At 43.5% G+C, this 21,520-nt stretch overlaps 1 protein-coding gene across 1 annotated transcript in view; it reads left to right on the forward strand.

Annotated features, from left to right (window-relative positions):
* The window catches only part of PCNX2 (pecanex 2), a 274,609-nt gene that overhangs the window by 50,578 nt on the left and 202,511 nt on the right, over positions 1–21,520 (forward strand). Inside the window, exons 9-12 of the mRNA XM_065894194.1 lie at positions 1,687–1,822; positions 9,042–9,187; positions 17,477–17,630; positions 17,717–17,749. Coding sequence (XP_065750266.1) covers positions 1,687–1,822; positions 9,042–9,187; positions 17,477–17,630; positions 17,717–17,749 — 469 coding nt within the window. The remainder of the gene's footprint in view (positions 1–1,686; positions 1,823–9,041; positions 9,188–17,476; positions 17,631–17,716; positions 17,750–21,520) is intronic.

Genomic DNA, 21,520 nt, shown 5'->3' on the forward strand with positions numbered 1-21,520 from the left:
GGAAAAGAATATGAAAAAGAATATGTTTATAATGTATCACTGAATCACTTTGCTGTACATCAGGAACTAACACAACACTTCAGTAAAAAAATAACTAAAAATAGGAAGGGGGTGACATTAGCGCAACGTCTGCATTCTTGAGGTGGCTTGCGCAGCAACACAACTAAGGAGCCCGCGTGCTGCAACTAAGTAACTAAATAAATATTAAAAGAAAAAAGAAAAATGCTTGAAACAATAATAAGATGTGTTATTTCAGAAACAGGAAGTCCAAAGGCTTGATCAGTGCAGGGTTGGTTGGTCATCAAGAAACTAGTTTCCTTCTGTCTTTCAGCTCTGCCGTCCTCGGGCTTGTCCCTCACGATGGCAGTATCGCTGCTGCAGCTCCAAGGGTTTCTGACTCACATAGTGTCTAAAGGTCAGGAGAGAGATAGTCTCTTACTTTTGTTACCTTTTAAGAAGTAGAACCCTCCTACACTGTTGGTGGGAGTGTAGATTGGTACAGCCATTATGGAAAAACAGTATGGAGGTTCCTTAAGAAACTAAAAATAGAGCTACCATATGATCTAGCAATCCCACTCCTGGGCATATATCCAGAGAAAACCATAATCCGAAAAGGTACATGCACCCCAATGTTCATTGCAGCACTATTTACAATAGCCAAGACATGGAAGCAACCTGAATGTCCATTGACAGATGAATGGATAAAGAAGATGTGGTACATATATACAATGGAATATTACTCAGCTATAGAAAAGAAGGAAATAATGTCATTTGCAGCAACGTGGATGGACCTAGAGATGATCATACTAAGTGAAGTAAGTCAGAAAGAGAAAGACAAATACCATATGATATCACTTATATGTGGAATCTAAAAATGATACAAATGAACTTATTTACAAAACAGAAACAGACTCACAGACTTAGAAAACAAACTTATGTTTACCAAAGGGGAGAGATGGGGGGAGGGATAAATTAGGAATTTGGGAGTAACATATACATACTACTGTATATAAAGTAGATAATCAGCAAGGACCTGCCGTATAGCACAGGGAACTCTGCTCAGTATTTTGTAGTAACCTATATGGGAAAAGAATCTGAAAAAGAATACATACATATACATATATGTCTATAATGTAACTGAATCACGTTGCTGTACACCTGAAACTAACATAACATTGTAAATCAACTCTACTTCAATAAAAAATAAATAAATCAAAAAAAAATTTTAAAGGTAAAAACACTGAAAAAAAAAAGAAGAAATAGAAAAACTTGCTCGTGAGCATCCTTATCCACGGCTGCCTCCCCTTTGCTCTGCGGTAGCCTCTTAGAATAGCATTACACTCCTGTGCTAGGGCTGGCCGGGGTGGTCGGAGTTCTCATGATGGGTGTGGGATGACCGGGATTTACCCCAGAGGCCAGGGAGGGACCTCATCTCTTCTGAAGCACACCGTCTTGGATGATTGCATAAAACTGGAGTTCCATGTTGAATGTGTGCAAGATGATAGCTCTTCTGCCTGAAGGTGGCATGGCACACGCAATTTTCGACTTTGAACCGCTCATGCAAGGTGGCAGAGGCTTACCCGTGACCTGCATTAAGGATCCCTCCTGCCCTTGTGTTTGCATGTAATAAGTAGATGACTTCTGGTACTTCCAGGTAACCGAAGCATTTGTTTTGCCCATCCTCAGAGACATACAGAGCAGCTCGTCCAGTACCACAACTTCCGAGAGTCAAGATCCTTCTTCAGGGGACCCTGTGGTCAGTGCCTTGCAACAACAGCTGTTGCTGATGGTGGCTCGGAGGACCCAGTCAGAAACCCCACGGGTACGTCCCAGCATTACCGTTTGTGAATGTTCCAGAAGCAGGGATCCTGAAACCCGTTTCCAGGTTGGATTCCCTAATAGAATTAGCCCAGTCTTGTCCTGAATTTTATGTCAGCTGGGTTGTGGCTATATCACTTTGTGGTAGTCTACTGAACAAATGTGAAAAGAAACCTCTTAGATAACAGGTACCCTTCCGTTCATGCTAGCGGGATTATTACTGTCTTAATTGCTCTTCCAAAAGCATTAGAAATTCATTTACATTGATCTTTGGTTGCCGGGATGCACAAATTCCACGAGAGCTCACTTGGTTAGGATGGCATTTTTTCCCCCCATGGTTTGGAAAATATCTGGATTTTTATTAATTTATTATAGCCTTATATTTTAAGCATGCAGAGATTTTTAAAGAGAATCTTGGCTTGAAGAGAGACTTTATTCTTGGAGCAAATGACATGATCATCAAGGGGCTTAAAAGATGAAGCCTTGCACTGTTTTACTAAGAGATAACTTCCTGATGTTCATTCAGTTATTCACTACACCTTTAATGAGACTCTGTGGGACACAGAGCAAAGAAAAGATAACATGGGAGCAAAGACATACAACCAGTTATGAATTTAGAGCTCCAGATTCCATCAGGGCATTTGGAGAATGAGGATGGAGAAGGCTCCTTAGGAGAAGAGACATTGGGCTAGACCTTGAAGGAAGGTGGATTTCAGTAAGTACAGATTGAAGGAAGAGGGTGATAGATGGGATACTGTCAAGTTAGTGTGAAGTTTCTTTATTGCTGTGTTTACCTTCCTCCTGACAACGTTTTGATTTATTCTAGAGAATCTCACCTATAAAAAGAAATAAGAGTTTTATATACATTTTCATGAGTGCTTAACCAAATTTTTCCAAAAGATGCTTGATAGGAATCTTTACGCTATTTTTCAGACGTGCAGAAAAAATGTTGGGCTATCTTCTGACTGACCGCATGTTTTTCTGGAGTCTTTATTCTTGCTGACTGGGTACGAGTTGGGAGGGCTGCATAGGGAGGACTTGAAAAAGCGAGTGAAGGGTAATCGGTGCTCTCAGGCTTGAAGGAGCTTCGGTAGGAATAAGCATTCAGTTAACTCAAAGGGTCAGTCTTCAGGGCTGTCTTCCCTTTCGTGTACTGGGTCTCTCCTACCCCTCCTCCCTTCGAGGACATCTGGGTGCAGGAGGAAGCTTTCCAACACCCCGGGAGGCGAGTGGAGGTGACAGCGAGCCTCTGATGGCTGAGCAGGCAGGGCTGGTCCAGCAGATGCCTGGTCCCTGGGCATGCTGGGTGGTCCTGCCCAGTTAGGGTGCAGCGCTGGGGTCTCCCACCCTGCCTTTAGCCTCCAGCTCTGAGGACCCTGCATTCTGCGGCCTCCCCCTCTCCCTCAGTATCTTTCGGTCCACCAGTCTTTTCTATGTCTGCGTGTGCTCCCCTGGGCTCAGACCCCAGCTGTGCCCTCTGCGCTCCGTGCCCTGTGTCCAGCCCCACCATGGCGGCCAGTACTAGTTCCCACCACAAGCCTTAGTGCAGGGGCGGCCCTGCAGAATGTGGGTTTTCTCTGAGAAACTTGCCTTCTCCTGAGACAGGCCTGGGTAAGCTTCAGCTCCCTACCACCCTTCCCCGTCTCCAGAGCATCAGTACTGAACCCACAAGGAGGGGAAGGTTATATAAAAATATTCAGGTAGTTTGGGAAGATGCAAATATCTCAGATCCTGTGGGTGGCAGAATCCTAGGGAAACTAGGAATTTCGGATTGTCAGAGATGCAAATCCATTGACTTAGCGTCTGAAAAACATCCCAGGTAGAACAGAAACTCAGAGATAAGTAAATATTGCATGGATAAAACAGAAAGAGTTACACTACTCCTTATTTTACATTTAAAATTCTGTTAAGTGGCATGATTATGTAAATGAGTATATAAAAAAACTAAATTTATGTATGTATTGTTTCACCTTTAACACTTAACCAAATTCATTGATGAACTTCAACTTTTTAAACTTTCTTAGTTTTAAGTAGAATTTATAAACAATTTAAGTTTTACTCTAGGTAGGTACAGAGGAGGGAAAATGAAGATTGCTATCCAGGCTCCTATATAGACCCTAAATATTTATAAAGGTCTCATATCGAAAAGAATTCTTTAGTTCTACCGTTTAGTTTTCCAAGTTTAATTGATATCACCAGGGAATTCAGTTAGGTTTTGGCCACGAAATAAAAATTAAGTTGATTTCCTGGTCATCATCCCACACACATTTGGTAAAGATTTACTGTACCTTCAGCCCTGTGCTAAGGGCGAGGTAAACAGTGGGAAAGAGCCTCAGCCTCTGCCTTCAGGCAGTCTGTAATAACTGGTCAACCAGTTCAGTTCTGTAGGATGGAGCCTGTGATAAGGACAGGCTCGGGTGCTATGGGACGCACAGGAGGCCCCAGGCAGGACGCAGGGGATCAGGAAGGCTTCCCCGGTGAGGAGAGATCTCAGCCGAAACGCGGAGGATGAGTTGAAGGTGGCAGAGAAATAACCTGGGTGTGGCCTGCAGGTGAGCTCACTGCCTGGAGAGTGGAGGCACAGGGATAGCCACAACAGGAGGAGCTGATTCTTAGATAGTCCAGCAAAACCCAGCCCTATTCCTTAGGGCTCTGCAGACTTCCCGTCCCCCATCCTCCCTCCCTCCCCCCCTCCCTTCTTCACAGCTGTTGAGTGCAGCATGTGTCACCTGGGACACCCTCACCACTACTTCAGTTTTGTAGGTAAGTCCATTTGTATCGTATTTTAGATTCCACATAGAAGTGATGTCATATGGTATTTGTCTTTCTCCTTCTGACTTACTTCGCTTAGTATGATCATCTCTAGGTCCATCCATGTTGCTGCAAGGGTACCATTATTTTGAACAGTAGATCTTTTCAGGTAGATTGGGGGAGGGGCATGGACCTTTACATTCTTTTTAAAACATCTTTTTATTTTTAAAGATTTTTTTTTTTGATGCAGACCACTTTTTTTTTTTTTTTTTTAAATCTTTATTGAATTTGTTACAATATCGCTTCTGTTTTCTGTTTCGGTGTTTTTGGCACACGCATGTGGAATCTTAGCTCCCCGACCAGGGATCGACCCCGCACCCCCTACACTGGAAGGCAAAGTCTTAACCACTGAATTGCCAGGGAAGTCCCCTTTATATTCTTAAATGTTTTAATTCTACCAAAGATTATTTCTGAAAGGTACTATATACTTCTGTACCTTCTTAAACCGAACGTGCTGATCATTATTTAAGCTGTTCTTGATCATTCAGGTTCACGAAACGGACCTTGGTATTGTGCTGTCAGTACAGATCCATATGGAGGGTGGTGAGCAAATGCAATGATCTTGTTTCTTAAAAAGGACTTGTGTTCAATTTACACCCCGTCCCCCTACTTTTACTAATCTCTTTCTTCTGATCATAGAATAAAACTTGCAGGCCTGACTTGCAGGCAGCGTGATGCGATTGTTCTTGGGTGAGGCTTAATTAATGAATCAGAGACAGACCCGGCCTCTTGGTTAGTGTGTCTCTGTGTTTACCTAAGTCATAGATATGGAACCCCCCTTAGTCGCCACTGTGGGTCCTCACCCCTGCCAGCTCCTTCATCACTGATACTTGCCAGGAGCTCTGCGTTAGACCCCTTTATTCCTTTCTGGGGGTAATCACCTTGTTCGCTCCCATGGCTCACTTCTCTCTCTCCTTCTGGGTATATAGATGCAGATATAGACATGTTTATACTTGTATGTATGTGTGTGTCACCATGTTACACAGGCTGGTTGGCTTGTCTACTCCCCAGGAGTTCCTAAACCCTTTTAAGGTAGAAACTCTGTCTTGTTATTCTTTGAATTTTCAGCTTATATTACATATCATATCTGGCTTATATAACCTGCATAATAAATATTTGTTGGATGAGTGAATAAATGAATGATTAAAACGATGAGAAAAATTTGAATTTGAGAGACTTACCTGGTGGTCCAGTGGTTAAGACTCTGTGCTTCCACTGTAGGGGGTTCGGATTTGATCCCTCGTCAGGGAACTAAGATCCTGCATGCCACGCGGTGCAGGGGGAAAAGAAAATTTGAATTTGAAATTTATACCAGAAAACAGGCTAAGTATAATTGCTGTGATTCACTGAAACATCGAGCCCTGTGCTTCCTTGCTATTTAAAGCAAATAATGCAATTCGATGAACCTCATTTTCTGATAAAGGAAGTTGTTATGGGCTGATTTGGGCTCCCTCAAAATTCATATGCTGCCATCATAACCCCCATGACTTCAGAATGTGACTGTATTTGGAATAGGACCTTTAAAGAGGTAACTAAGTTAAAATGAGGTCATTAGGGTAGAACCTAATCCAGTATGGCTGGTGTCCTTTGAAGAAGCGGAGATCAGGACACAGATACACATAGAGGGAAACCATGTGAAGACACAGGGAGAAGACGGCCGTGTGCCAGCCAAGGAGAGAGGCCTCAGAAGAAACCACTCCTGCCAACACCTTGATCTTGGGCTTTCGGCCTCCAGAATAATAACACCTACGTGGAAGAGTTACTGTGAGGTTTTTAGGATTAAAGATGGCAAAATTATGCCTTTAATAATCAGTGTCAATTATTAATATCATCAAAATTTTTATTAGGTATACGGAACTCTTGAATGTTTCAGGGAGCTTGGGGGATATACAGTTCTCCTGTCTAAGCCCCCCCATCTGTGGTACTTTGTTGTAGCAACCCTAGTAAACTAACACAGAAATCAAACCATTTTTTCTTGGCATTAAATTCTGAGATGTTTCTTAAACAAGGATTTCCATTTAAGCAGCAATAAATAGCACGATATACCAGAATCTTTAATAAGTTTTGCAAAAAATGTAGACGTAGTCTTCCCGTGATTTTTTAATACCAACCTTCCCTAAAACTGCTCTCACTAAAGGAGAGTATTCTTCTTACTATTCAAAAGAATGCTATGACCTTCACTGTTGCTTATCCTTGACCTGTTTACACATCATACCTGAATTCCCACATCACAGAATGGTGAACCATGCTCAGCTTGTACACGTATTTCTTACTTGCTCTCTTTATCCACGGAGCATAAGGGAAAAGGATCTCTTCTGGGGGGGAAGGTTTACTCTGAACCACAAATTCATTGGCGTTAAAAGAAGACGCTGTTCTTGCTGACATGACAGCAGGCAGTTTCCACGAAGCTCTCTTTTCTGTTGGAGTCGCATTCCAGACACAAACAGCACTTAAAATCTCAACTTTCCTGTAATAACACAGCCCAATCCATCCTGTGTATTGCTAACCTGTATATTGCCTTCACGATGGATCGACTTTCCCTTGAAATGCCTTTTGCGTTTATAGTCTGAATAACTCTGTGCTCTATAGCTGAGTCAGGGAATTAGCATCTGGGAACAGAGAGATGGTAAAGTCAGCCTCCTTGGAGGGTACCACGTGGTCTCCAATGAAGCAGGTGTGCTGCCCTCATGCATGCCAGGCATTTTGACATCAGCGACTTTCACTGAATTAAGGAAAAATTATGTAGTCTGCCCAAGTATAGCCTTCTACTTTGCAAGTCAGAGAGAAGTGTGTGAGACCTTTACAAGTCAGCATCCCCTCCATGGCTGCTCTTCTGTGCTGTCTTCCTCCCTTTTCTTATTCTGGTCCTTCTTATCAGCCTCCTGTGTTTTATGTTAGTCAGCCTACAGGAAATTAGAGCCTACCGAAAATCTTTCTGGGAAAAATGGAGGGCAAAAGCAAACAAATAAAAATACAAACTAGAATAATCCACCAATTCTACTTTTAGATGTATATCCCAAAGAGCCTAAAGCAGGGACTTGAACAGATATTTGCACGTGCATGTTCACAGCAGCATCATTCACGATTGTGAATAGCGAATATTCCACCAAGGGGGTAGGGGAAGCAACCTCAGCGTCTGTCAACAGATGAATGAATAAACAATATGCGGTCTATCCACACACCGGGATTTTATTCAGCTTTAAAAAGGAAGGAAATGCTGAGACTTGCTACGTGGATGAATCTTGAGGTCACTATGCTAAATGAAGTAAGCCAGTCAGAAAAGGACAAATACTGTATAATTCCACTTACAGGAGGTCCCTTGAGGAATCAGATTCCTGGAGACAGAAAATAGAAGGATGGTTGTCAGGCAGGGGGAGGAGAGAGTGGGGGTGTCAGTGTTCGATGTGGACACTTTCGGTTTTGCAAGATGAAAAAGTTCCTGAGATCTCTTGCCATATGATTATTGCAATATGATTATTGTCACTACTGAAATGTATACTTACAAAATGGTCAAGATGGTGAATTTTACATTATATGTTTTTTTAACCACAATTATCAAAAAAAAAAAAGAGACAGAAATAGAAGATGTACAGGGGGCTGGGGCTCATTAAGTATCTGTTCAGCAAATGAATGAAGACTAATATTTTTCAAAACTGAGTTCTTCTCCATTGGATTAGAGCCAATCAGAGATGAATTTGGGGTGAAAATGTTTTCAATCTGAAATTAAATTCCCCCATTTGTTTCTGTTTTATTGGCTTATATTTTTTCTATAAATATTTTATTTTTTCTTATATTGGGCTTCACCGAGGACCTACATATTGTCAGTGAAAATATTTTTACTTATAGTAAAATTTAAATATTTATCTCAGCATTACATTAAATAACATACCTTTCAAAAATTAAGTCATTTAAGGTCTTTTGCTGAATTCTGATCTTTCGTAAGAATTATTTTCATGGCAGTTTCTTGGCCTGACAGCAGTATACAGATATAGCATAATTTTAATGTTACAGTGTAATGAAATGGAAGTGAGTTGGTAAAAAAGACCTTTTCTCCAACGAGGATCTACTGAATAGCACAGGGAACTATACTCAATATTTTGTAATAACCTATAAGGGAAAAGAATCTGAAAAAGAATATATGTATCTATAACTGAATCACTTTGCGGTACACCTGAAACTAACACAACATTGTAAATCAAGTGTATTCATTACAAAAAAAGAACTGGAAAAAACAGACCTTTCCTGTTGATTACCATCCTTTTCTTAGGGTACCCATTTTTTATGAACTGTGTTGGTTTCCATTTCAGAATTTGAACATCTGCTTTTAGTACTTTTAAATCAGGAGGTTTATTTATGACAATAACATGTCAATGTGAGACCCTCTCTCTGTTTTTTCTTTCGGCCTCTAAAAGCATCTGAGTCAGGAGCTAGAAGACTCTTCCTGTTCTTCCACACAAGGAAAATTTAACCGAGAGCAGTTTTACAAGTTTATCATCTTCCCTGGCAAGTGGATTAAGGTCTGGTATGATCGCCTTACCTTGTTGGCGTTACTTGATCGGTAAGCTGCCGGGCACGCACGCGTTCGGGTGAAAGACACGAGGGGCTGTGTGGCGGCTTGTGCTCACGTGCTGATAGCAAGGAATTTGGCTGCAGGCTGAGGACCTCTGGGGGCATTTTCAAGGTGTCCACCCTTTGTGCTACACACCCAGAGTCAAAGCAGTGAGATCTTGACAGCTGAAGAAATTGTCATTGAGCGATTACAGTGGGAGCTAGGAGAACTGGGTAAAATGGTTTAGCCTTAAGGTTAGCTTTGGGGTCCATATTATGCCTTGGTCTGCTCACGGCCTGCCAATTTTTGTAGGAGGACCTGCGGCTCCTGTATGCAGGACAGGGCCTGGGTGCCTGGGTGTGGTGTGGGGAGGAGAGGAGGAACACCAGGTGGCTGGGGTGGTGATGTCTGGCCCTTTCCTTTCATGACTTGGGTTCTTCTTCTCTCTATCCTGTAATTTCAGGGCTGACCTTTCCTTGAAACCCCATTACTCTTCCCCACCACTGCTCATCAAGATGTAACGCCGTGGGAGCTGAGGGTACTGGGTGGGGAGGTGGAAGCAGAGGCTGGGGGGTCAGGTTGGCTAAGGCGTGATGGAGTTGGGGCCAGGTAGGGGACTTATCCCCACCTCAAGATATACAGAGGACCGCACTGTGGCCTTCAGAGGCTGTGGGTTTGGAAATGTGTGATGCCGTTACTAACGGTGTCATCAGCAAATGCTGAGTTTCACCGTTAAATGCCAGCCAGTGCATTCTCTACGTCTGCGTCTTTATTCCCGTCCTGCCCCTAGGTTCTTCAGAACCATCTTTGTTTTTTGTTTTTTGTTTTTAGATTCCACATATATGTGTTAGCATACGGTATTTGTTTTTCTCTTTCTGACTTACTTCACTCTGTATGACAGACTCTAGGTCCATCCACCTCACTACAAATAACTCGATTTTGTTTCTTTTTATGGCTGAGTAATATTCCATTGTATATATGTGCCACATCTTCTTTATCCATTCATCTTTTGATGGACACTTAGGTTGCTTCCATGTCCTGGCTATGCTCCAATAAAGATGTTAAAAAAAAAAAAAAAAAGCCAGCCAGCGGGGCAGTGGGAGGGCTGGTTGTCTGCTTTGCTGTAGTTGGTCCCCCAGGGACTACTTGTTGTAGTAATGTCTTAAACTGTGTGATCACATACTGAAAAATTATAGTCATGTACAATTACAACAGTAAATTTCAGGACCTTCAAGTCAGGGAATGGAGTTATAATGGTTTTTCTAACAACACTGTGTTACCCAAGGGGCACACACTTAAGATGAAGACTTCGTACTTAACTAAAATAATTCAGGATAATACAGTCCGTTAAACGAGGCAGTTTTTTGGAAATACTCATTTAAAAAGAAATTACTGGGCTTCCCTGGTGGCGCAGTGGTTAAGAATCCACCTGCCAATGCAGGGGACACGGGTTCCAGACCTGGTCCAGGAGGATCCCACATGCCGCGGAGCAACTACTGAGCCTGCACTCTAGAACTCATGAGCCACAGCTACTGAGCCTGTGAGCCACAACTACTGAAGCCCACACACCTAGAGCCCGAGCTCCACAACAAGAGAAGCCACCGCAATGAGAAGCCCGTGCACCACGATGAAGAGTATCCCCCTCTCGCTGCAACTAGAGAAAGCCCGTGCGCAGCAACGAAGACCCAACACAGCCAAAAATAAATAAATTAAAAAAAACCAGGGATTCACACGATAGATTTTACATTTATGACAATGAAAGCTATATCATTATTTGAAAAGGCATACATAAATTACATTAGATATTCATCGTGGGTATTTAAAGTCACAGGTGGATGAGAGAAGTTGAATTTGCCAAATGAAAGCTTAGAAAGAAAACGTATGCATAATAAAAAACAAACTGCGAGGGTTGGCAGGAAGTGGAAGAAATTGGTGAATAAACAGGCACTGAAATCGGACTAGTCACTGCTCTGGACTCCCACAGGTTAAGGCCTTCTGCTCAATGTTTCTCAGCTTTCCTCTGGAATTCAGGCTGATCTTCCTTGAATGGGTCTCCGTATCCTCTGAACGTAGTAGTGTCACGCGTTTCTGTGATTGCAGCCTCTTCTGTTTGCCTTCAGTTTGCCATCCATTCTGTTCAGATATTTTCAGACTTGTCTTTGTTTTCTTTTCTCATTTTCTCTTCTTTTCTCTTCTGCCATTACCCCGTCTTGCAAAACACCTAGGTTTCCTTTTCATTTGATCAGTTTATCAGGTTGGCATCTAAAACAAAAAGCTGCCCGTCTGAGCATCATTTCATTCATGTATTCATTCATTCAACACATTTTAAAAATAAAGCAAAAACTGAAGCACCTACTCCACGCTAGGCTCTATACGGAACCCCGCGTATAGGGCAGTGAATGAAACAGACATGGTCTCTGCACTAAGGGAGCCCGACTCCACTGGGGGAGATGGAATTTGAGAGAGCAAATGGTACTGGATGCCATGGAAGACACGGAACCTGGGGGAGGAGGGACACGGATGTCAGGACAGGTGGCTGCAGAAAGCTTATCTGAGGATACACAGATATGAAATATGGCAGGGAGCTAGCCACGTGACAAGTAGGGGGAAACTCACTACCATCACTGTCATCGCGAGGACGTGCTCTCGTATTTCCCATCCTTACACATCCTCTCGACCACTTTCCCCCCAGCTGCTGTCCAGGCTCCCTTGCAGCAGAGCTCCGTGAAGCGTTACCTATGCTTTTTCCAGTTTCTCTTCTCCCATTTTCTCATAAACCCATTGCATTCAGCCTCCTCTGATCCCAGGACTCCGTGGAGCCTGCCCTGGTCCAGGTCACTGTCGACCCTGTCGTTCAGGTCACTAGACCCTCCATCTTGGTTACTTTCTTGTCTGGGCTCCCAGGGCTCAGCCCTCTCTTGGTTTTCCTTCTGCCTTGTTGGGTCACTCCTTCCTGGTCACCTTTGCAGGTAACCACTTCCCGTTGGTGTCTTTAGGAGCTGCACGGCTCTTGGTTTTTCTACCCCCTTTTCTTTAGTGATCGCATTTAGTCTCATGGCTTTTAAATCCCATCGATCCGCCAGTGACTGTCAGATATTTGTCTCCAACTTGGACCTATTGCCCCAATTCTCGACCTGTGTCTCTAACTACAGGATTGACATCTCATGATCGGAGATCATGTTTCAGAGTCGAAACAGCTCTTCATCTCTGCCTTATCCCAAGATGTCTGCTCCATCTTCAGTCTCCCCCACCTCAGCTGATGACAGACCTATCCTTCCAGGTTCTCAGGTTAAAAATCTTGGTGTCATCCTTTCACACCCACATTCAACTTCTCATAGGAAATTATGTTTACTGCTCCTTCAAATGTGTCTGCTTCCACCTTCAATGTAACCACCCTTGTCTGAGCTGCTTTCATCTCCCATCTGAGTTACTGCAAGAGCATCTCCTGCTCAAACCCATTCTCCCTGTATGCTATTCTTTTTTTAAAAAATTTTATCGAAGTATAGTTGATTTACATTGTTGTGTTAATTTCTGCTATACTGCAAAGTGACTCAGTTATACATATATCTATTTTTTCAGATTCTTTTCCATTATGGTTTATCACAGGGTATTGAATATAGTTCCGTGTGCTATACAGTAGGTCCTTGTTGTTTATTTTATATGTAGTAGTATGTATCTGTTAATCTCATACTCAATTTATTCCCCTCTTCCTCTTTGGTAGCCATAAGTTTGTTTTTTCTGTCTGTGAGTTTATTTGTATCATTTTTTTTAGATTCCACATGTAAGTGATATCATGTGATATTTATCTTTATCTGACTTACTTCACTTAGTATGACAATCTCTAGGTCCATCCATGTTGCTGCACATGGCATTATTTCATTCTTTTTTATGGCTGAGTAGTACTCCATTGCATATATGTACCACATCTTATTTATCCATTCATCTGTCGATGTTCATTTAGGTTGCTTCCATGTCTTGGCTATTGTAACTAGTGCTGCAATGAACATTTCGGTGCATGTATATTTCTGAATTAGAGTTTTGTCTGGGTAAATGCCCAGGAGTGGGTTTGCTCGATCGTATAGTAACTCTATTTTTAGTTTTTTGAGAAACCTCCATAGGGAACTGTTCTCCATAATGGCTGCACCAATTCACATTCCCACCAGCATCTCCCTGTACACTCTTCTTAACACAACAGAGTAAGGCTGGCCTTCCTATTCTGCACCACGCCAAGCCCTCTTCCAGCCTGAAGACCTTTGCACTGGCTGTTCCCTCCACCTGGAGCGCTCGACCATAGATACCTGCACGACCAACCCTTTGGTCTTTTAAGTGTCTTTTCTCAGTGAGTCTTAGCCTGACCTTCCTGTTTAAAATTCCATCAGCTCCCTGCCCAGACAGTCGTAACTCCTCTCGCCTTGTTCTATTCGTTTTTCTATCGCACTAGTCATCTACAGGTACTATATCAGGTACTCATTTTGTGTGTATTACTTATTTTATGTCACTGCCCACTGGAAAGGAAACTTCATGGTTTTCATTCACTGATGTATTCCCAGCACCCAGAGCAGTGCTGAGCCCTTTTATTACGTGAACAAATGAATCGACTTCCCTTAGCGAAGCAGCTCCCCTTCCCCATTTCTGCCATTAAGATCCTCTTCCCCCAGATTGAAATCTTGGACTCGTCTTTATTCTTTCAACCAATCTTTCACTGTAGATAATCCATTCAATCACAGGGTCCTTTCTGCCTCGTTCTGTATTGTGTCTGAAAGTCACGTGTCCTTTCCAGTTCTCCAGCTGTGTCACTTTCCCAGGCCTTCCTTGCTTCTCTCTGGGAGTATTATTTATCCTTTCCCCTTCAGTGCATCTTGTTAACCTCTGCAACATAAATCTTTCTAAAGTAAAGCCTTAATCATGACACTCCTTGTCCAGTGAGCAAACTTCTTAACCCAATATTTCATATTGATATACAAGGAAATGTGGGTGGGGGGGAGTGATGGTGGAGAGGCTGAGGGCAGAGGAATGGAGTCCTGGTGGAGGAGAATCTGGGAAAAAAATACTCTTCAGGAACTTTATTCTTTCCCTTTAAATAGGAAAGAACTTTTTTTTTTTTTTTTTTTTAATTTATTTGGCCACGCCAGGATCTTTGTTGAGGCATGCGGGATCTAGTTCTCTGACCAGGGATTGAACCCGGGCCCCCGGCATGGGATTGCAGAGTCTTGACCACTGGGCCACCAGCGAAGTCCCAGAGGTTTGGTTTTTCTAATTGAAATTTTTGTTTTGTTTTATTTCCTAAGTCTTTATATTGTTTTAGGTAGACACATCAAAATGTTATGAGCACACTAAAGAATACATAATGTATTTTATGGACCTGAGCTAACAAATACATTTAGCTCTATAAAAAGTGCATAGTAGAAAATAAAAAAAACACATAAATTTCCCTTTTCACCAAATATGTATTACCCCCCCCGATATTTTTAAAAATATTCAACCTGAGCATCTTAATATCTGAGTTCTTCACATTTCTATACTTCTCAATTCTATACAACTTGATTGTCTGATTAAAAAATGGGCAAAAGATATGAACAGATACCTCACCCAAGAAGATATACAGATGGCAAATAAACATGTGAAAAAATGCTCCACATCGTATATCATTAGGGAATTATGAACTAAAACAATGATGAGATGCCACTCCACGCCTGTTAGAATGGCCAAATCCAAAACACTGATAACACCAAAGGGTGTGGAGCAATAGGGACTCTCATTTCACTGCTGGTGGGATTGCAAAATGGTTCAGCCACTTTGGAAGACAGCTTGGCACTTTCTTCCAAACTAAACATACTAGTACCATTTGACCTAGCAATCACGCTCCTTACGTCCACACAAAAACCTGCATACAAATGTTTATGGATACTTTATTCATAATTTTTTTCATAAGTTTGATATTTATTTATTTATTTATTTATGGCTGTGTTGGGTCTTCGTTGCTGCGCGTGGGCTTTCTCTAGTTGCAGTGGGCGGGGACTACTCTTCGTTGCGGTGCGCGGGCTTCTCATTGCGGTGGCTTCTCTTGTTGCGGAGCACTGGCTCTAGGCACGTGGGCTTCAGTAGTTGTGGCACACGGGCTCAGTAGTTGTGGCTCTCGGCCTCTAGAGCACAGGCTCTGTAGTTGTGGCACACGACCTTAGTTGCTCTGAGGCATGTGGGATCTTCGCGGACCAGGGCTCAAACCCGTGTCCCCTGCATTGGCAGGTGGATTCTTTTTTTTTTTTTTTTTTTTTTTGCGTTACGCGGGCCTCTCACTGTTGTGGCCTCTCCGGTTGCGGAGCACAGGCTCCGGACGTGCAGGCTCAGCGGCCATGGCTCACGGGCCCAGCCGCTCCGCAGCATGTGGGATCTTCCCAGACCGGGGCACGAACCCGTGTCCCCTGCATCGGTAGGCAGACTCTCAACCACTGCACCACCAGGGAAGCCCCGGCAGGTGGATTCCTAACCACTGCATCACCAGGGAAGTCTGCTTTATTCATAATTGCCAAAACTTGGAAGCAACCAAGATGTCTTTGATAGGTGAATGGATAAAGAAACTGTGGTATGTCCATACAGTGCAATATTATTCAGCAATAGAAGGAAAGGTGCTATCAAACCATGAAAAGACACGGAGGGACCTTCAGTGTGTATTACTAAGTGAAAGAAGCGAATCTGGAAGGCTACATTCTGTATGATTCCACCACGGAATCTGGAAAGGGCAGAACTATGGAGACGGTAAAAAGACGAGTGGTTACCAGGGGTTAGAGAGGAAGGATGGATGAATAGGCAGAGCGCAGAGGATTTTTAGAGCAGTGAAAATACTCTGTAAGATACTGTAATGGCAGATACATATCATTATACCATTGTCTAACCCCACAGAATGTCCACCACCAAGAATGAACCATAATGTAGACTATGGGCTTTAGTTGATAATGATTTGTCCGTGTCGGTTCCTCAGTTATAACACATGTAGCACCCTAGTCGGGGATGTTGATGGTGGGGGAGGGTGGGTATGTTTGGGGGGAGGGGCTACGTGGGAACTCTTCGTACTTTCCCCTCAATTTATTTTGAAATCTAAAACTGCTCAAAAAAATAATGTCTATTAATTAAAAATAGAATGTTCAGGAGTGCCTGAACATGCCAGGGATGAAGTAGCCAATTGTCCCTGTCTAAAAATAATCATAATTGAATGGGAAAGACCAATATGGGGACTTCCTGGTGGTCCAGTGGTTAGGACTCCATGCTTCTGCTGCAGGGGACGTGGGTTCAATCCCTGGTTGGGGACCTAAGATTCCCACATGCGGCACGGCCAGAAAAAACAACAACCCCCAAACAATATGTACATGTGCAAACATTGGTGAGGTAAGAAATGTACTCAGAATTCTTGTGAGTGACTCATCTGAACTCTCGACCTTGTGGTCCACGCCATCCTCCCTTAACTTCATTTCAGCTGCTCCTTGCCGTAACTCCATCCTGCATCTCGTCCCCCCACAGAAGCCTTCCACCCCTGACGTCATCATCCCAGCCTCCGTTCAACCTTCCCGGCCCCTCCACCTGCCTCCAGTGTTACCACATCCTCTTTTGCACTTTGATGCATCCACTTCCTCCCACTAGCAGCCCTTATTGCCTCCCCATGGTCCAGCTTTAGCCCCTTTGCATCAGCATCTTAAAACTCCCTTTCTTGTCCCTTTGCACATCCACTGATAACAGCCCACAGCTGATGAGCTCACCTCTCTACCCTGCACCTCTCAAGTGGAGCCCCCCACAAGAGAAAACCACCCCGTGAGGCTGTGGTCACGACATACTTTCAGTCGCACCCTCTGCACGTCAGCCCTCCGGCTGGAGCTCTCCTGGCTTCTGAAACTGAGCAGGAAATTCCGGCCACGGAGACTGTATCTGGAAGGGATTGCCACGCACCCCTTCCCCCATTTAGTGGAGTCAGTGAAGCTCCTTCACATTTCACTGTTGTGGATGGAGGAGTTAACGGTCTTCTCCCAGTAAACCCAGTTGAGTGACCAAGGACACCCAATTGGATTATATTTCATTTACTTCAATAACAGAAAGTGGGAGTTAAATATGGATTTTTAAAAATATAAAACACAGGACGAAGGAAAGCAAGAAGGAAACCTTAAAATCTTGTTACCAAATATAAAGGCGTGCTTGGGAAAAGTACTCTCTTGTGGCCAGTCTTTTTAGAAGCATGCAGGTATTCTCTGTTTAAAAACAGACAGCCTTACCTTTTGTTCCCTCCGTTTTTAATTTGTTTATTTTGCCCAGAACTGAAGATGTCAAGGAAAACGTGTTGGCAGTTTTACTGATTGTCCTGGTTTCCCTGCTCGGATTTCTGACGCTGAACCGAGGCTTTTGCAAAGACATGTGGGTGCTTCTCTTCTGCCTCGTCATGGCCAGCTGCCAGTACTCCCTGTTAAAGGCAAGAGCACATCTAATTCTTACCATCACTAATGTAGCCTTGAAATCATGAGATGATGACACAGACACTTCTCATTTGTGTTCTAGAGCGTTCAGCCTGACCCCGCCTCGCCAATCCACGTAAGTGTCCAACCGCGGGCGAGTAGCTTGTCCTCTCTGCTTGCGTAGAAGATAGGGGAATGGGCAAAATAGATTCAAAAGGCGACGTGCATATCAATATCCATATATATTGAATATATAAATAGAAATATTAATGCATGGTGGCCAAGTTCAGGCTAGATCGGAGAGCGTGGTGGGGATGGTGGCAGGGACGGAACAGGATGGGAACCAAGAATGTGTGCAGGGCCTTTTCTGCCCCCACTGGACTCATGTCAGGAAAGACGGTGAGCCCAGACTCTGCATTTAGGCTGTCTGCGTTCGTTTTCTTATTTCTGTGTCTGATTGTTGGACCCTGAACAAAATGTGTACTCTCCATTGCCTCAGCTTCCCTGTGTGTAAATAAGGATAATAAAAATGCCTATGGGGATTCAGTAATCCAAGTAACGGGCTTAAAACAGTGCCTGGCATAGAAAAATTGCTTAATAGATGGTAGAAACCTCAGTATGTAAGCATGAATCATTATTCTTTTTACCTGAAGCTGATCTCTTTCTCTTCCACATTTTCAAGTGTATTGTTACCTTTTACCTCATCATTTGGGGCTCATTTATATCTGACACTCCGGGCTCCCCAGCACTGATCTCTTGGTGCCTGGGCGTTCTTCCATGAGCTCGGAAGCACACGTAGCATCCACTGACCCGGCTGCACCTTCCCCTGTGGTGCTGCGGCTCCAGGTGTAGCGCTCTCCCTACTGGGACCCTGGCCACATGCCTGTGCACCGAGACCACTGCCTGGTGGATGTCCCAGCTCCTTGGGAAACCTTCTTTCCTCTGTCATGGCGAGCTCCTGTGGGTCCCCGAAAACCACTTCCAAAGAAAGAAAACTTGACCTTCCCGCTACTGTGCCTTTAAAAAAATTCATATCCATGATTTAGGACTGCTTTTAGATCTGTGATAGCTCATGCTTAGCTCATAGTAATTAAGAAAAGCTTGTAATTGGACACTCACCTGGCATACATTACTATCTTGTTAAATTCCTCTGTTCCCCATAATTGGTTTAATACATACAATACATCTTCTTTCATCCCAGAGTCTGAATGTCAAGATAAGCAGAAGCAGCATAATTAGGCTGTCACGGATGTGTCGTTGTGACTGTTGTCAGGAATCTGGGTTAGGTGGTGAGCGCAGAGACGTACAGCCCTGGGGTGTGCTGTCCCAGCCCACCCTAGATGCGACACTGGCGTCCTCCTGCTGTGATAGATAAGCCCCGCTTCCTAGTGACAGCGCTTGGGTCACTGTCTTTCTGGGTGACGTGGGGGAGGGGTGTTGTATGCTGTTAAACATTCATTTCCTGCATGTACTTTCAGGAATAATGCTAGGCAAGGAGGATGGCAAGTACAGCCGCATGATCCCTGTAGATCTGTAATGACTGTTCGCGGGACCCTTGGGTCCTGCTCTAAGTTGGAGTCCTATTGTCTATATTGATCCAGTTCCTGGAGGACTAAATGCAGCTGCCCTTCCTTTATCTGAGCAAGCATGTCGTAGTGAGATAGGAAGAAACGACTTCTCTTGCTGTCAACAGAAGCCACAGTCAGACTTCAAACTATGTTTATGGCAGTACTTAATTTGCTTACACAGATCTCTGAGTAGAATGAGTCCCAGATTTGAGCTGGCATTTCTCTAACTGTTCTGATGAGGCAAGAAAATATGGTAGCTATAAAATAGTTCCTCTTGCCGTGTGGCTGAGCCATGTAGGCGTTTAGAGGCTGATTTACTGTTTAGAGATGAGAAAACCTCAGAAAGGAGATGGTCAAGAGAACGAACCCAGTCTGGTAGAGAGATGGTGCTCAAGCCTGCCGCCAGCCCTGGCTAAGGTTCATTCATCAGGGGCTGTCAGATGAACCAGCGCGTTTCAAAACTGCGTTGCTTTGTTCGTTCCCAGGGAGGGCCGTTAATGCAGTCAGTTCTTGGAGTGACTGACTGACCTCCTTTGTTTCCTTCCAGGAGCACAGAGGTGGCAAATTTTGAGCAAGTTGTTGAAACCTGAAGATAGCACAATGAAAAAAAAAAATTGTTTTTTTCTCATAACATTCTGTGAGCTTCAGATAGGGTTGCAGATTAACGCTGGCCTGCTAATAGTTATGGCACCATCGACCCTGGGCCTGAGAGAAACGTGTCTGATGGGAAGAGAAAAGAGGTCTAGGAGAGCTTGCAAAAATGAGAATGGGGGGTAGCTCCTGGAAGGAATCTGAGGATCAGAGACTGGCACCTTAGTCACAGGCAGTGAGGCGCTTCCTTGGCTTACACAGATTTATACACTGGTCTAACCAACAGTATCCACTAATGATAACCCAGAAAGCAAAATCCGGTAGGATCACTGGCACAGAGGCAGTGTCGGGGCCTTTCCCAGCACCTGCAGGGATTCTGAGTTAGGACGGCTGGGGCAGCACTTGGGAACCTGCATTTTAACACTCCCCCACCCTGTGCTGATGGCGGAGGTGATCTCAGATCACACCCGAGAAACACCGGGGTAACTGGAAGCGTGCGGGTTTCGGGATTCGAATCCAGCCTCGCCACGTACAAACTACGGCATCTTGGTCAAGTGACCTCTCTGAATCTCAGGTTTTTCCTCTGTAAAAGAGGAAATAATAAAATAGGATTGTAAGGGGATTAAACAAGATAATGTACATCCAGGGCTCAGCCTAGAATCTGGCACCGCGGGAGCACTTGACAAATGCTGGTAATTTTTGTGTGAGTAAAGTGGGGATAATAATAACAGCCTCAGCTGGATTTGGTCATGAGTGAGTTGGATAATTTATATAATGTGCCCAGTGCAGGACCTGGAATATTCAGTCCTCTGTAAAGGTTTCTTTCCTTTCTCCTTCTGCTCTGCGGATCCAGAGGACTGAGTGTACAGTTTCCACAAAGCCCACCCCTAGGTCCCCAATTATTAACCTCTTCCATCAGTATGTTACAGTTGCCACAACCACAGAAGCAATGTGGATACATTATTATTAACTGAAGTCCATATTTCACTCAGATTTCCTTCGTTTTTATGTAATATCCCTTTTTTTTTTTTTTTTTTAGGATTCCATCTAGGACATTGCCTGACATTTAGTCATTCTCTCTCCTAAGGCTCCTCCTGACTGTGACAGTTCCTCAGATTTTCCTTGGTTTTTGATAACTGGACAGCTTTGAGGAGCATTGGTCAGGGATTTTGTAGACTGTCCCTCAGTTGGGATTTAGCTGGGGCTCATCTGATGATTTAACTGGGTTATGGGGGAGGAAAACCACAGAAGTAAAGTGCCATTTTCCTTACGTCATTTCGAGGTTATGTACAATCAACATGACTGAACCACTTTTGATGTTGGCCTTGAACACCTGGTTAAGGTGCTGTTTATCGGAGAAACGGTTTTTTTTAAATTTCACTGAAAAGTTTTAGAAATTGAAGTATAGTTGGTTTACAGCATTGGGTTAGTTTCTGGTACGCAGCAAAGTTATTTGGTTATACATATACATATCTATTCTTTTTCGGATTCTTTCCCATTATAGGTTATTACAAGATATTAAGTATAGTTCCCTGTGCTGTACAGTAGGTCCTTGTTGGTTATCTGTTTTATATAGAGTGGTATGTATCCGTTAATCCCAAACTCCTAATTTATCCCTTCCCCACCTTTCCTCTTTGGTAACCATACATTTGATTTTCTGTCTGTAAGTCTGTTTCTGTTTTGTAAATAAGTTCATCTGTATCATTTTTTAAGATTCCAGGTATAAGTAATATACAATGTTTGTCTGA

This window comes from Phocoena phocoena, chromosome 16 (genome assembly GCF_963924675.1).
Source record: "Phocoena phocoena chromosome 16, mPhoPho1.1, whole genome shotgun sequence".
NCBI lineage: Eukaryota > Metazoa > Chordata > Mammalia > Artiodactyla > Phocoenidae > Phocoena > Phocoena phocoena.